This window comes from Podarcis raffonei, chromosome 10 (genome assembly GCF_027172205.1).
Source record: "Podarcis raffonei isolate rPodRaf1 chromosome 10, rPodRaf1.pri, whole genome shotgun sequence".
NCBI lineage: Eukaryota > Metazoa > Chordata > Lepidosauria > Squamata > Lacertidae > Podarcis > Podarcis raffonei.
The window spans coordinates 46,675,070-46,691,715 of record NC_070611.1 but is presented as its reverse complement, the minus strand read 5'-3'; the positions used below and the strand labels follow the sequence as shown (position 1 = coordinate 46,691,715).

Here is a 16,646-nt window from a genome sequence, read left to right as displayed (position 1 = left end):
GCCAGATATCTGAAAGACTGCCTCTATCCCTGCTGACCTTCTGGGGGCACCCTTGGGAGTTCAGAAGTACAGGGAATCGTGACCCAGGAGAGGGCTTTCTCTGTGGCAGCCCCTAAATTGTGGAACTCCTGCCCCACAAATGGGCTTCTGGCATCTTCATTGTACACCTTTCACTGGGGCCCATCTCTTTTGTTGAATTTACACTGGTGTGTTCCATTGATAATGGTACATTATATTGTTGTAACCTGCCTAGGGACCTTATGGGGAAAGGCAGGTTTGATGGCCATGTCCCAACCACCTGGCTTTCTGGCCACAACAGAGTGTATCCCTTTGCTTCTGCCACTCTTCCCCCATTTGAGGTATCCCCATGTAAACATTACATATAAATGCAATGTCCCAAACCTGCTGAAACCAAAAATATTCTCTTCAGAACAAAATTGGATAAATAGCCCTAGTCTGAACCATCCCTAATTTACCAGGCTTCTTTGGTCTCAAGTAGGCTTTTTGTTCCTTGTTCCTTCTTCCCAAACTTAGATCCCCTTAATCTGCTTGTCTCTTGTCTGTCTGTCTATCTGTATTCATGGCATTGCCTGTCAATCATATGTTCCTCCACTTGGGACATTTGCTCAAGGAAATTTATAGCTTTCACATTTTCTGCCCTCAGATGAGGGATGTGCTATCCTTCACATCAGCAATGGCAGATGCCTCAAGCCTGTTGTTTAATTAATCATAGAATCGTAGAATTGTAGAGTTGGAAAGGACCATGAGGGTCATCTAGTCCAACCCCCTACAATGCGGGAATCTTTCACCCATTGTGGGGCTCAAACCCACAACTCTGAGAACAAGAATCTCATGCTCTGAGCTATTTGAGCCTTGACAAATCTGCCAGGTCTCCAAGTTAACCCTATACTCCCCATAGACAACAAAGCTATGTATCCCTTTGCCAGTTGTATGAAGACATAACAAGTACATCATATACACAAGCAGTCCAGGACTATAAATTCTTTCCTTCAAAATGGGGAAGGAAATTTTCAGCTGAATTTTAAGTCCCAGGGAAAAATAGTATTTGAGAGTGAGATGTTATATGATAATGAAAACCATACAAGTTTTATACTTTTTCTAAATGTACTCTCTGAGTTTCAAGGCATCATGCTGAACGTTGATGCAGGATTCAAGCTAGAATCCTGAAGGGCCTTTAAAAGACAGAAAATGGTTTGTATGCAGTGTTGTGTTCATGGAATATGTAGGACCAGTCAAGTGGCTCACACTGTATAATGGATTAGAGAGTGATGTGGTTTGATTAAGTAGCAGGAAAGATGACTTTGGCAACAAGTTTCTAAATGGATTTTAGTGGATGAAGAGGGAATAGATGGGGTGAGACTCTCATTTTAAAATGATGCAACCAAAGTGGGACGTTGAATATGTGAGCTGAGTGGATTTTGCATACAGTGTCCAGGCAGCATGTGGTGAAACAGTTGGGTGATTGCATCACTGCCCGCATAGATCATGGCACGATTCATGTTAATCGTTCCAATACTCGACCAACTATAGGCAACTTTGCAGGGGCCTGTTACATGTGGGCTGAGTTGCCAACCAAATTTGGCACGGATCCTGTCAACCCACATCCTCAATATGCCAAGTTTTTTTGGGTATAATTAGCCGTAGATGGAGGTCTACCATGATGTTTCCTGGCCTCGTCAGCAGTGTGTAACACACACACACACACACACACACACACACTGACAGATTGCGCTACTTCTGCCAGTGGGGTCTGTACCGAGGGCTATAATATTATTGCCTTTTCATCATGAATGTGTTTATTGAGCCAGAGTGAGGAGGAGTTATGAAAACTCCTCAGTATGGCCTAGAATGAGAAGGACATTAGTAAGCAAGCAAGTAAGCAAGTTCATCTAACATTTTGGATTGGTTTTATCAAAGCAAAGGACAGTTGCGCTGTGCATTTGGTGGTGGAGTGTTCGTCAACTGTGTCACTTCTGTCTCTTTCCAGGGATTCTCATTTCATGCCAACATGGCCGAACATGGCTCCCACCCCTCCTCTACCCGGCAGTCGGGGAACCCACCCACTCGCAATCCCACTCTGTGCTCTCTGGAACATGTGGATCCGGGAATGAGTGAGCAACCAACCCTGCTGGAGCAACCACCACCATCCCCAGACCTGGGTGATGAAGATGATGATGGTGACATGGAGCCTCCGCCGGACCCAGATGTGCCCTATCCTGATTTGGCCCCCGTGGTTTTCTTCTGCCTGAAACAGACCACCAGCCCTCGCAGTTGGTGCATCAAGATGGTGTGCAATCCATATCCTTTCAAAACCACAAGCTGCCCTTTCTAGCCTTTCTCCTTCCTCTCTGCCCTCCCTTTGTTCTCCTGCCCTTGCAGAGCACCTGACAGGTAAGAGATGGCGTTTCTTACATATTTAATGCGTCACTTTGTTCCCTGCTTGCATTTAAACAGTGCCTTGGCTGCTGCAATATGCAAGCAAAAAGGAGCTGCTTGCGAAATGGGAGACTTCAGAGGGAGCGACTGTCAGTTAGAATCAGAAGAACAGGGATGAGGGGCAGGGAGAAGAGAGGGGACAAACATTTTAAAACGTATTTCCCCCCCTTCATCTCTTTACTTTTCCTGCGCTGCCAAAGGCGTCACGGTATGACTCTTTGAAAGCTTCAGAGCATAGGTTATAGCAGTGCTAACTTGTTTCTAGGAGAACTTGATGTGGCAGCATGCATTTATTTTGTAGTCTTCTCTGATATACAGTAAGCTATCTGGTAGCTATAAACATGGCCACCCCAAGGCTTATTGCTGTCCTGAGGCAAAGGACAAGATCCCCTCCCCATTCTGTGCACAAACACTTGCAAGGGATCTAGCAGTCTGATCTTTTTTCAGCACTGGTGAAGGGACAGTGTCCTTCACTGCATCTGGAAGGCAGTAGGGCAGCTTAGAAGGCGCAAGGTAACCTGTGTGGCACACACAACCCTGCCTATTCTCTACCCGTCATCATCTGCCTCCTCAGGCAACCACCTTGCTTAACCTAATGGTAGGGCCAGCCCTGGTAATAGGATTGATTGATTATTAAATTTTGCAACAGGTTGCAGTTGTAGTCCATAACTGCTTGACAGCTGGAATTATCATGGATGGTCCAGAAATTTTAGGGCTAACACTGATCATTAACTGAAATGGGTTTTATGGAGAGGATCTTGTCTGGCCACATTATTCCACGTGCCAGCAAGAAGATACTGGATTGGGTGAAACAGGAGTCTGAGGGCCAGCCCAATACAATTTTCTGCCTGCAACAATAGCCAAGATGCACCTGTTCCTCTTTCCAGGATGGGCAGTTTAATCTTAATTCAATACAACTGACAAAACAGTTTATTCTCCTGCATCTGAGGACAACAGGCCAGATTAGTGGGTACAGAGCAGGCTGTATGGGGCACACACACAGTTCTGTCCAACTCCTTGTATCTGTTGCCTTCCCTTCCCGCTGCTCGCCCCAGAACCACCACCTGAAGCAGTTGCTTCACTTTGCCTAATGGTAGAGTTGGCCTGATGAGTCTGTCTGACGTACTACAGAAATTCTTGCCTTTGTATATTTACTGAATTCACTAACTGCTTAGTTTATTGCCCTAGAAGTATTTGATCTATGTCCTCCCTCAAAACACATTACATGCTTGCCCCTGGGAAACCACTCCAACTTTTTAAAATCCTGGGCTAAACACATCCTGGAGGCAGGGCTTTGGGCAAGAATAGTAGTGTGGATAATTCATCACAATCCACCGAGTATTGCTCCCATGAAGAGCCTTTTGTTTTGCAGCAACACCTTATGGATTGTGACCATGATCAGCTGCTCCTTTTATCATGCATTTCCCTACTGAATCATAGAGATTAGCTCTGAAGCTGCTGTAAGTCTATTCAGACTCAGTCTTTGCCTTGTGACTATAACAATACATCTTTTGGAGACTCCCAAGTTCATTCCATTCTCCCTATACCTGTAAATCTAAACAGTGCTTCCATGGACTTGTGGTCTGGCTGTCATGTGTCTCACTATTATCCTGTTGGCAGCTAAGGCGGTGGGATTACGTAGTTATTGAAATGATTCCTGGGGTGCAGTGATCAGAGACTATCAGCTGATTGCAGCAGCAACAGCTGTCTGCAGCTAACTTACATGAACTCCCTGAGAAGGCTATGTTGTGGAGGAGCAGTTCATTTCCCTTGGCTGTTTTTGTAGACATAGCACATAACAAGAAAGCATCCATCTTCCACATGTCCTCTTTGCAGCCACATTTAATGGGTGTTGCACTTGTGCCAGCCAGAAGTCTCTGGAGAGCTGAAAACTCTATAGGAGTCGTGGCCTCTCCCTGACTTTTCAGCATGAGCTTGCTTGCAACAGCTGACTGGATGGGAGGGGAACCCCACTTCATCTTCTTCTGAGAGGCAAAGGTATTTGTCGGGGGATAATCTGAACGTTGATTACAAGTCAGTGACACTGGGCTTATTTACAAAGTGTTTGCATTAGGATTAAAGGATTTTGATGAAGCTTCTGTCTTTTGAACCAGTCTTCAGAAGACTCGTGTATTACCATAACCTCCCTAAAAGTGACTGCTTGAAATACTGAAGTAAGAGAACTTATTTAAGAAACCCCAAAGGCCACTCATTGTAAGAAGTAAAGGGATGCATTGATCCATCTGTGGCAACTTCACTAGCATAGCGGCCATTCTGCTAGTGGGAGCCCTGTTCTTAGGGTAGTACAATTGCCAGCTTGGGTTGTTAGAAGAGTTGCAAGTCATTAGCCTATTGTATGCTGTGTTGTACTGTTATACTGCTTCTGTTGCGGCTTGAGCAACACCTCAAACTCTCCTGCTTCTAGCACTAATGTTAGATTGCATCCAACTCAGTAATACATATTTCGTTTCTTACTGTGTTAACATGCCAGTACCATCAAAATAGCCTACAAATATGAAGAAGTGTGCCTTTAATACACCCGCCCACTAATTCAAATTAATCTTCATTAGTTGAAATCAGCACACAATAAACTTGAACTCTAAATCTACCAATTCAAGCCAGTAGTCTTAGGGCACAATCCATCCTTATGCATCACCCACTTATGGATGGATCACCAGACAATGGGCTCAACAGACGAATGATTGATGGGTCATGGACCCCAATATGGACTACTGTCTTCTGTGGGCTTATTTGCAAGGCTTAGTTTCGGTACAAACCAAAAATTGAATGTAGTTCTGGTGGTGGGGAATAGGGAGCTAGGTTTTGAGATTGAGTTCACAGTCAATATTTGGGCTCTGACACAGATTCTCACAGGAAAAGGTACATTATGGATTGCAACAGTTTAAGAGGGAAGCTCAGGAAGGTTTAGCATTGTGTTTTGTATGCTTGTTTGAATTTAGGGACCAGTGAAGGACCATTAGGGGAAATGGGGCACCATGACAACCCCTACCTGACTGCCATCTTACTTACAACCAATAAGGAGGTGGCTCTGCCTGTCATTGACTTTGGCTTCCTGCTTTCTGCCCCACCAGTCCCAATGAACACTGGGTACCAGGTACCAGTGGTAAAGGCACTGAAACTGTAGAGTGAGGAGAGTCTGCATTAATGTACACATATTTACTAATCTGTTTCTCACCCTAGTAGACTGCTTTGTGGTTGAGTGTGGTTGAGTCCAAGACAGATAATGGACTGTACAGCAGTGGTAGGTGGAGCCAAGAGGGTGTGGAGAGACTGACAGCTTTCTTGGTCTTGTTGCTGATGTCCTCAGACTCTGAGAGCAGCACAAACTGTTTGGCCATGTGAGAAAGGATGGGTAACTTTGCTAGTATTTGAAAGGGCCCAGTTTCTTTATGGGGGTTTTCAGTCTAACTGTATTTATTTTATAAATTCCAAAACAGAACCAATTGAAACAATCCCACTGCTGTTTCCTAGCTTCCATTATTTAACGCTGAAGACCATAACAGTGGTATGAAATTCAGGATTCACATGTCTCCCTACTGGCCATGTGTAGATGTAGCCCTTTGGGTATTGAATCTCTCATACAAATCTGGCATGCATAAACTAGTTCATTTGTTGCCTTGGACCTCTTTGCACAAATGGGTTGCAATGCACTACCTGTTCATTATACAAACAATGTAATGACATATGACCCAACAATTTTACCAAATTCTGACTTGAGAACCACCCACTCTCAAGACCTCAGTTTGTCAGGATTCAGCCTCACTGTAGTGGCCTTCATCCAGTCCATTCCTGTTTCCAAGAATCACCTTATCTGACGCAGATAATGATGAGAAATATTGCTGGGCATCATTAACATTAAGGAGAGGGAAAGCGTCTGTTTTTTAGTCTACTTTCACTGCTCAGAATTTTAACAAAGGATCTAGACAAGCTAGCGTCACTATGGTTTTCTCAATTTTTCATTTGCATTTAGTAATGCAAGTTTGAAAGGGCTGAATCACACTTACTGTGCAGATATTTATTAGCAGAAAAAATTATTAGCAGATGTCTGTTTCTGTTAGATCGTTTTTTAAAACAATCCTGAAATTTCAGTTCTGAAGGCATTGTGTTTTTCAGAGCCCAGATTATTTGTGAAAGATCAAAATTTAGATTGGAAATGAGAAAATGAAAAGCATTTCTTTACAGTTTTATCAAAGCTTGGAGAGATAAAGAAAATGTGTTAGTCTTTAAAGTACTGCAAGACTCTTCCTTGATTATGCTACAGCAGATGAACACACCTGCCCCTTTGGAAAGAGATAAAGAGGTTGAGGTAGTAAATTGTTTCTCTATTAAAGGGGAATGTGATGTAACTGCCTGTAACTGTCAATGAATCTCTCTTCTGAGAATCTTCATTTTCTTGCTGTTGTTGTTTCTCTATTAAAGGGGAATGTGATGTAACTGCCTGTAACTGTCAATGAATCTCTCTTCTGAGAATCTTCATTTTCTTGCTGTTGTTGTTGCTGCTGCTCCACTTCACTTGATAACCATTGGATGATCTGCTGTGAGGTCACAGCGGGCCTCTGTTGACTTGCTGGTCTAGATGCAAGCCCACATCTGCAAACTGCTTGGGGGAGATGGTGGCTTTTGCAAATTTTGCAACCCAAATTTGGAAGCCAATTAGCAACATAGTTCAGTGATGAAGCCAATGCTTTGTACACAGAAGTCCCAGGTTCAGTTTTGGGCAACTCTCCAGTTATAAAGACATGGTGAGTTGAGAAATCTTTTTGCCTGAGGCCCTGGGCACCAGCTACTTGTCAGTGTAGACAATATTGGGCTAGAAAGGCCAATTGTCTAAGCACGTATAAATTAGCCCCCTCTGTTCTAAACTACTTCATCAAGAGCAGAGGTAGCCAATGTGATTCCCTCCAGATATTGTAGACCTACAACTCCCATCACACCTGGTCATTGGCCAAGTTGGCCATGTTGGCTGGGGCTGATGGGAGTTGGAGCCAAGCAGCATCTGGAGGGGGCACCAGGTTGGTTTTCTCTGATCTAAGGCAATGTGCTACAGGCTTCCTAGTTGCATGCATACTTGCTGAGTGTTTTTGTATTGTTACATAGATTACCCACAAGGATCTTGGTGCCCTTTATAAACTCTAGTTTAAATTCCCAATCAGAATGGCACAGTCTGCTTTCATATAATCACCATTACTTTGTGGAGATGCCATGGCCAATTGCCTTGTACAGTCCCAGTGCCATCCCATTATACCCATGGAAATTAGGACCAGAAATAAGAAGTGAGCAACCATGCAGTGTTTGTCGAGCATGTAAAAGGATAGCGGGACTGTGGTTATACTGCATAAGCATCTCAACTGACATACGGAATTTGCTGACCCCGGATCAGAGTCTGGAAACATCTGTAAGGGGACTTGTTCAGTAACACAGAGTCTGCACCGACCTCGGCGGGACACTGCATGGATCTAAATGTGGATTTTTTGAGTTACATCTTCACTTTGCCGTTTTAAAGTTCTGTGCAAATGGATTCTCTTTAACAGGCCTATAAACCCGCATTCTCCCTCCTTCCCCAATGGGAGGTCAATATTTTAGATGGGAGCATGAAAGCAAGAATGAGCATACCATTAAAAAAGATCAATATAAGAAACAGGGAAATAACAAGGCATATTATGCAGTTCACTGGCTCAGTTGCTTGGCTTTTGTTGCATCCTGGACGCATCCTTCTTTGCTCATAGAGGAGATGGCTGCTCCTTCTGCAGCTGTTGTCACTGATAAATCGTCATTTAATTCCATGAGTCTTGAACACGGCATTCATGGTCCAGGAAAGCAAAATAGCATGTTACATACTTGAAATAAAGAGCTGGGCTGTAACCACACAATTTCAGCTTTGCATCGGGTGAACATAAGCTCTCTCTTTTTTGCCAATGTTTGACATACCTCTTGAAATGGTTTACTTTAATTTTTGAAGGCTTAGGTACAAAGTCAAATGATTGTTTCTGAGTGTGTTTCCTTGGAGTTTGCCTGGGATCTTTAATGCTCTGGTTTCCATAAAACAGTCTCAAAAGTTTGTGTGTGTGTGTGTGTATTTGCATATGTTGCCCATGTTTTCAACAAAAAAGTTCTATCTTGTTGAAAAGGCGGCTTTCCGAGTCATAACTGAGTGCCCCTCCTGATGTACTTTGATTGTGCATTCCTGGTGATTTGTGCTCATGACTATATTGGGGTGATTATATGTGATAGCCTGTTCTCAATACAGCTTGCACCTGCAAAAAAATTGGAGAGGCCATTCGGCTTCATTTTCTGTCAGCCTATATCCTGTAATTTCCTGCTGAAGTCCTGTAATTTTTTTATACCACAAATGATCTGAGGTGGTTGTTGTTGCTGCTGCTTTTAGCCTACTTTTATTGTACACTAGCACAAGAGTGCCCCTCCAGGTGGCAGTAATGTGATAACATTGGGGAAGCTTCACAGGAAAAGTAACAAAGTGAAATGAAGTGTGGACGGTCCAGTCTCAATCCACCACTAATGCACTAATATCATGTCAATTGCATGTTAAAGAACACACCTGCAGAAAATGACAGGGCAGCGGTCCAGAGGGGCCTTGAATGAAATTACAACACACCCACACCCACCCACACACCCTGGATCTTGTTGCATCACCTGTAAATAGTTGCTGTGCTGGTGTAAGCTCTGGGCAAGTCTTCCAGTGCACTAGCCTGCAAAAGAGTGTTTCCAGTCTGTGAACATTAAGAATTAATGGTGACATTTCTCCTTGGAACAGGTGGTTATTCCAATTGCCTGGTAAAATTTCACTTTCAGTTCCCTTCTTCTGTCTGCATAAAATTCCCACCAGAGTTTTCAGTGAAATCCCAGCTCCCATATATTGGGGTATAAATGATTTTTATTTTTTATTATTTTTGTTTAGACTCTATCACAGCAATAGTTTTTACCAGAGGTGGTGGCTGCAAATCGTCTGCAATGCAAATAAAGCTGTTTCTCCAACAGTATATTTTAGAAACTGAACCCCTTGGTTTACACTTGCTATAGGGGAACCAGAAGGGTCACATAGCCTTAACTAAGAAGCCTTATATGGGGGGAAGAAAGTTGTCTTTGTAGAAAGCCTGTTAAACGCCCTACAAGAGAAGACATTTTGGCAATACAAAATAGTATTTTTTGACACACGGAAGCTGGAGATATTTCTGCTGCACTTTGGAATATGCTAAAATGTGGATTTTGCAGCCATTTTGTTCCATTGAAAGGCATAGATGCAAGCATTACATGAAAGCACATCCTGCAGTGCTCACAGGATGTGGTCTGAGTGACTCCGGAGAGGAAAATGAATGTTGCATTTTTGTGTTTGAGTTCATGTACAGGACAGTTTACAGCAGGAGATTTTGACAAAATGTCTGCAACTAAGAGGGCAAGCTGAAATCCTGTGATAGCACACAAGAGAGTGAGGCCCCACATATTTGAAGGGAGTTATCATGCTTGTTCGCTGCAAGATATTTTATGTGGAGTGTGTATATATATCTGTGTGAGAAGCTAGACATATTAGTGTTGCTGTATTCCCAGGGAAGGGATTCTGAAGCATGGTGATTATACCATCTTGCTTTCAGATCTTCAGCTTGCTATTTTGTGAGCTCACCAGTAACATAGTTTTAGAATTTGCAGATTGTTGCTGTGGAAACAAATGGTAAACACTGATCCCCACCCCCCAAGAACCTCAACTTTTGATGTTGAAGCTGGAGTGGAAGAAGCAAATTGTTTGCCTTGGTGCCAATAAGCTCTCCAGGCACAGCAGTTACTTGAGTGAATTAAATTTCTTTGCTCTCCTGATGGATGACAATGGGACTGTTCTAATGGGAAGACAGTGGTGGCTACTTAGAGATTCTGCCTTTACTATGATCCAGAGCAGCAGGTTCCTGTAAGGTTCCAGAAGTGTCTCTTATTTGTTCATATTTGCCATTTTGCTGATCTATATTTTTTGTTCATGTTGTGGTAGCTTATCTGCCTCACTGGGACAAGGAACGTGCAAAGTACGCAGAGGATAAGCAACTATTTTAACTCATACTACAGACATGTAAGCAGCAGGGGCTTCCCTCAGTGGTCACACCCACATTGAGAATTTTAAGCACATGGCTTCCCCCAAGGAATTCTGGGAACCATAGTTTACCTTCCACAGAACTACAATTCCTAGTACCATTAACAAACTGTAGTTCCCGGTATCCTTTGGGGGAAGCCATGTGCTTCAAATGTATGGTGTGTATGGGGCTAATATGTCACTGAAGCCTTTTTTTATATACACCTTTTCTCCACGAGCTATGTTATATCTCACTAAGGGATGTGGAGAATTTTACTACACATTTGCCATCAACAGGAAATCTGGTTGGCACCTGCTCCATCATCCTATGCCCTTTACCCTCTTTGACTTATTATTATTATTATTATTATTATTATTATTATTATTTATTATTATTATTATTATTATTACACTGCCCATCTAGCTGGGTTTCCCCAGCCACTCTGGGTGGCTTCCAACAAAATATTAAAATACAATAGTCTGTCAAACATTAAAAGCTTCCCTAAACAGGGCTGCCTTCAGATGTCTTCTAAAAGTCTGGTAGTTGTTTTTCTCTTTGACATCTGGTGGGAGGGCGTTCCACAGGGCGGGCGCCACTACCGAGAAGGCCCTCTGCCTGGTTCCCTGTAACTTGGCTGTAGTTACATGTAATCCTATGTGAGCTCATTGGTTTCCTGTATGTGATACCATACTTGATTTTACTTTTGTGTCTATAATTTTTTACAATACATTTTATATATTAACTTAAGGATCTAGCATAATTCAGTACTGTATATTTTTAAAAAGTTACTAAACTTGGGGGGGCAGGTTTTGGTCTGTACTCTGTGCTATGGGAAATGGCACCCGTGTTTTCCAAAGGGCCTCTGGTTCTTGGGAGTTTGGCAGTCCAGGAATTTGTCATAATGCAGAGGCTGGTGTGAAGACAGAGCTTGTACTGCTAACTGGGGCAAATGGGGCTCCTTGGATATAGAAAGCAATTTCATTTTTCTTCCATAGCTTGGCATTGGGAATGCCTGGCCTGCAGTTGTGAGACTAGATCACATTTGCTGTGTAATCACTAGCACCACCAGGGAAAAGCCTGGCTTTTGGCAGCGATGTCTTACTGCATAAGGACAAGGAGCAGAAGAGGGAGCATTGGAGTGAAGCTCAGTTCAGGACCTTGGTCAGCTACCTGTGGAGCTGTGTAGAGTTGCTCCAGATCTGAAGCCAAATGAGGTCTTTAAAAATAGTTCCTCTGCCAGATTTATGCTTCTACAGAATCACAGAGTTGGAAGGGACCATGGGGGGTCATCTAGTTCAACCTCCTGCAATGCAGGAATCTTTTGCCCAACATGGGGCTCAAACCCAGAGCCCTGAGATTAAGAGTCTAATGCTCTACAGACTGAGCTATTCTAGCTTTGAGGAAATTGGAGCTTAAAGGAGCTGCACTCTATTCAATGACAGCTGGATCTAGCAGTATGCTTCCATACCATTCTGCTCCTGAAGACGATACGGTAAGCAAGAGGTACCCCATCCTGCACAGATGAGGGTTCTGGAGAGGAGTCCATGGAGAAGGGACCATGGCAACTACCTCAGGCCTTGTGGCTTAAGGCATCTCTGACTACCAAGTTCCCCTAGTGCTGATGGGACTATTTCTGGGAATGGTTTCTGCACCCAAGTCTTCGCCAAGACCTCTGGGTCTTCAGACCCCTTCTTCTCAGGGCACAAAACTGAAAGGGGGAAGATGGGGTAGGCAGATCAGTACAAGGAAGTTGGGGCCTGAATGGGAGAGTTTTTATGCAGGGCTCCTGGCCTACTGGAAGACAGAGCCAGCAACAATGATGTTTTTCATTCTAAACTGGAAAAAAGATATATATTCAGGTCTTGGAGTATCTGTGATTGGTCTTGGGAGGGATAAAAGGGGAGGGTGAATGTCAAATGTCTCAACTGGAGCAAATTAGCATTAGCTTTGTTGAATTCAGTAGAATTGCCTGCTTACTAAGTCTTGCACTGAGTATAGGCTCTGTGCTTCAGGTCATCTGTGGAGAACAGAGTCTGTTCTGTGTCATATACTGCGCAGTATAAGCCAGTGGATAGATTGGTGGTAATGTCAGTTCAAAGAACAAATGTAAAGGTGATTTTTTTGTGGATGGATGGAGGAAATGTATAGTAAAGTCCCCCAAGGATAAGAAGATGACTGACTTCTTCCTGTCTGGAAGGGTAGTAAGGGTTTAGAAGTAGGATCCCCTCCCTATCCATTAAAAGATTAAACTCTTGTCACAAAATGAACACTAAAACCCCATCTGGAGCATATTGTGAGCACTCACTGGAACATAATTTTGCCAGAAGAGAAGAAAGACATTTGATGTGCATCAGGCAGGTTATATATGTGTGTGTGTATAAAAAGACACGTCATTTTCTTAACCTCTTTGCAAATATTTGTTTATTCATTTATTTAAAAGTATTGATAAACTGTTGAAAATATTTTGCAGGTCTCTAAGCAGTATACAATATAAAAGGAAGCAGCATTGTTAAAAAGAAATGCTACCCAAAACCAGTAAAGTAGCAGCATAAAAGCACATTAAAACAAGAATTTAGGAGAATCAAATGCATAAAACGGGGTCTGAACTTGTGGCTCAAGGAAAGCCTTATATGAGGATAAGTTGTGTTCAAGTGAGGCAAGAGAACTCCCAGGGGCGTCTAAAGATAGCTGAGCTATTTTTAAGATTTGAAATAAACTGATTTGATTTTTCCAAATGGAAGGCACAAGAACAATAGGAAGAATGTGAATTAAACAGCATGTCAATCCAATTTGCAAAGTCTCTTATTAAAGGGTTCCAAAAAGCAGACTTTTTTTCTGCCATGTTTTTCTAAATGTGTCCACGGTGATGAATGTTCATTCTGTCAAAAATGCGGGCTCTGTTGGCACTTCACTGAAAATATTCTGACACCCCTCCTGAGACCTTCTGCATTATTAGGGGCTATTTATGTGAACACCTGTAGTGATTATAGCTCCAACAGAAAGCTATGATGAGAGCAACACTGGGACAGCCATCACGAGATATGAGAGTGTCTGTGAAAAATACTCTCTCTAGAGAAAAATAAACCCCTTTCCTTTGTCATTTCAAGATTTTCCTTATGCTGTTGGAATCCAGCGTGTACAGATTCAACTGAAATACAGTTTTAAAGTGCTATAAACATCATAGGGTACTGCACAATCCTCATTGTTCTGTGAAATGCTATTTTCTTACGTTACAAATGATAATTCTATTTGCTCCAAAATTTCTTGAGGTTTCATCTGTATTTGTCACCCTGCTCCAACCACCCAGTTCCTTTAACATTTCTGATTTTTTTTTAAATGCCAGCCTGCACAGCAGGGGGCTGTGAATAAAATGGCTTGCACAGCTCCGCTGTGATTTTGATATTTGAAGATCCAGAAGGAATCATGCTCCAGAGACTTGCTGGAGACTCAAGGCTGCAGTCCTGTCCTCTGTGTGAGCCAAGAGCAGGTTGCCAGTGCAGCTTCCCATGAGGCTCCAGCTTAACTTCTCCTCTCCTGGCAATTCATCTTTGCAGCTGGCACTGTGCTGCAGTGACTTCACAAGTTGTTCACTTTTCAAATGAGGTTCCACCGCTCCTCACAGGAGGAGCCCATTGCTTCAGCTGAGAGCAGCCTTGTCCGAGCCTGGACAGAGTTCATATGCTGAAGTCCATATTCCCTGGCCCCCTCTCCTAACACGCCATACACCCCATTCTTCCAAATGTGGTCTGATATATTTATGTAACCTTTTATAATTAAAAGGCTCCTTTGGAAGGAAGGGGACGCGGGTGGCGCTGTGGGTTAAACCACAGAGCCTAGGACTTGCCGATCAGAAGGTTGGCGGTTCGAATTCCCATGACGGGGTGAGCTCCCGTTGCTCGGTCCCTGCTCCTGCCAACCTAACAGTTCGAAAGCACGTCAAAGTGCAAGTAGATAAATAGGTACCGCTCCGGCGGGAAGGTAAACGGTGTTTCCGTGCGCTGCTCTGGTTTGCCAGAAGAGGCTTAGTCATGCTGGCCACATGACCTGGAAGCTGTACGCCGGCTCCCTCAGCTAATAAAGCAAGATGAGCACCACAACCCCAGAGTTGGCCACGACTGGACCTAATGGTCAGGGGTCCCTTTACCTTTGGAAGGAAGGGCAGGATATAAATGTAATAATAATAAAAAGAATCTTGTATAAGGATGATCTTTATGTCATACTCTAATAGTGCTTAAGTGTGCATAACTAGATAGCTCAGTTGGTTAGAGTGTGGTGCTGATAATGCCAAGGCTGCAGGTTTGATCCCTGGATGGGACAGCTGCATAATCCTGCATTGCAGGGGGTTGGACTAGATGGTCCTCAGGGTCCCTTCCAGCTCTACAATTCTATGATTCTATTTCTCTGTTCACCTCTGCCTCCCTCTCTCTTGGTCTTTGCTTGTCTCTTCTGTATTAAATTGGAAGCCTCTTGGGAAAGGACTGGTCTTATATTCTGTAAAGAACCATGCCCTGTGATGGGACTATACAGTTGCTGCTGCTGTAATACTAATTATTATTTGTAACCAAAAATATTAATTACTGAGAGTAGAGCAGCCTTCTCCAACCTGGTACAGTGGTACCTCAGGTTAAGTACTTAATTCGTTCCGGAGGTCCGTTCTTAACCTGAAACTGTTCTTAACCTGAAGCACCACTTTAGGTAATGGGGCTTCCTACTGCTGCTGCGCCGCCGGAGCACAATTTCTGTTCTCATCCTGAAGCAAAATTCTTAACCTGAGGTACTATTTCTGGGTTAGTGGAGTCTGTAACCTGAAGCGTATGTAACCTGAAGCATCTGTAACCCGAGGTAACACTGTACCTTCCAGATATCTTGGATTACAGATCCCATCACCCAAAGCCTGTGTTGGGTGAGGCTGATGGGTACGTAGTCCACAGCATCTGGAGGGCACCAGTTTAGGGAATATGTTTTGCTTCCTTTATTGGTGTGATTTTATTGGTTTCTTTTTAGTTTTAACATTTAATAACATGAGGTAGATTTGCATTTCTGTATCTCTAAACTTTATTCCCCCGCCCCCACTCATGTACGAAACTGACTGCAGGACTGTGATTCTGGGATGTAGAGAGGTGATACTTTCATTCCTTCTTTTTGTGGTGGCCTATGGCTGATACAAATAAACTTGACTTGATTAGACTTGATGGTTTCCTGAAGGGACTGACCTTCATGACCTTCACAAATTCAACTCCTTCTAGGTCAAAGCCTACCCTTTCAGTAACAGCCAGGAGATTACTCAAAGGCAGAACAAGTACAGAGCAGCACATAATGTTTTCAAATAGCAATTTCTGTTTGCTCTTCAAGTGCAGGGCTTAAAATGGAGAGAGGCTGTTACAGGAATTATAGTGTATCTACTGAGAGTAGATACCTCCTCAGATTTGTGAGAAATCAGGAAGTGCTTAGTGGTCTGATTATTCCTAAGAATCAACAGGATCTCCCAGTTGCTCCCAACAGGGGCCCAATTCCCTCTTGTGAACTGGAAAGTCATAAATAGCATCATCTACTAGATATATTATGGGTCTTGAAGAATACACATATATTGAATTTTGTACAAATTGTACATTCTCTGGCATGATGGAGTTTATGCATATTGATCAGGACAGATTATGGACACATCCGTCATCATGGACGGATAATGAACACATTCTCCATAAGGCCTGGTGAATGTGCACAAAGGCCAGGTGTTGTGCATATTAACCATTCAATTTACATTGCTTCCCCTAGCACATTAACCATTCAATTTACAATGCTTCCCCTAGCATATACATTAAGTGCCAACTGAATGTTCCTCACAGTGGGAAGACAGAAGGACTATTGACTAGAATAGTGCTTCCACTTTAGTGGGGAACCACATTTTTGGTTTTGCTGTAGACACACTTGCAGATCCATCTTTATACACACTTGTGTATTACACAGCATCTCCAACATGCAGTGATCACATGTGGCAACTCTTGAAATCCACTGAATTTCTACTTATCATTGAGGACACTTGGTCAGGAAATAGGATGGGTCACTTGAGGGGGAGGTATGAATAGCAGAGAGGGAATT

General features: G+C 43.1%; 1 protein-coding gene across 2 annotated transcripts in view; it reads left to right on the top strand.

Moving 5' to 3' along the window:
* CACNA1I (calcium voltage-gated channel subunit alpha1 I) overlaps positions 1–16,646 on the top strand; it is a 288,035-nt gene that overhangs the window by 23,772 nt on the left and 247,617 nt on the right. For both annotated transcript variants that reach the window (XM_053405099.1, XM_053405098.1), the window contains exon 2: positions 2,009–2,319. In XM_053405099.1, coding sequence (XP_053261074.1) covers positions 2,030–2,319 — 290 coding nt within the window. In that variant the 5' untranslated portion in view covers positions 2,009–2,029. The remainder of the gene's footprint in view (positions 1–2,008; positions 2,320–16,646) is intronic.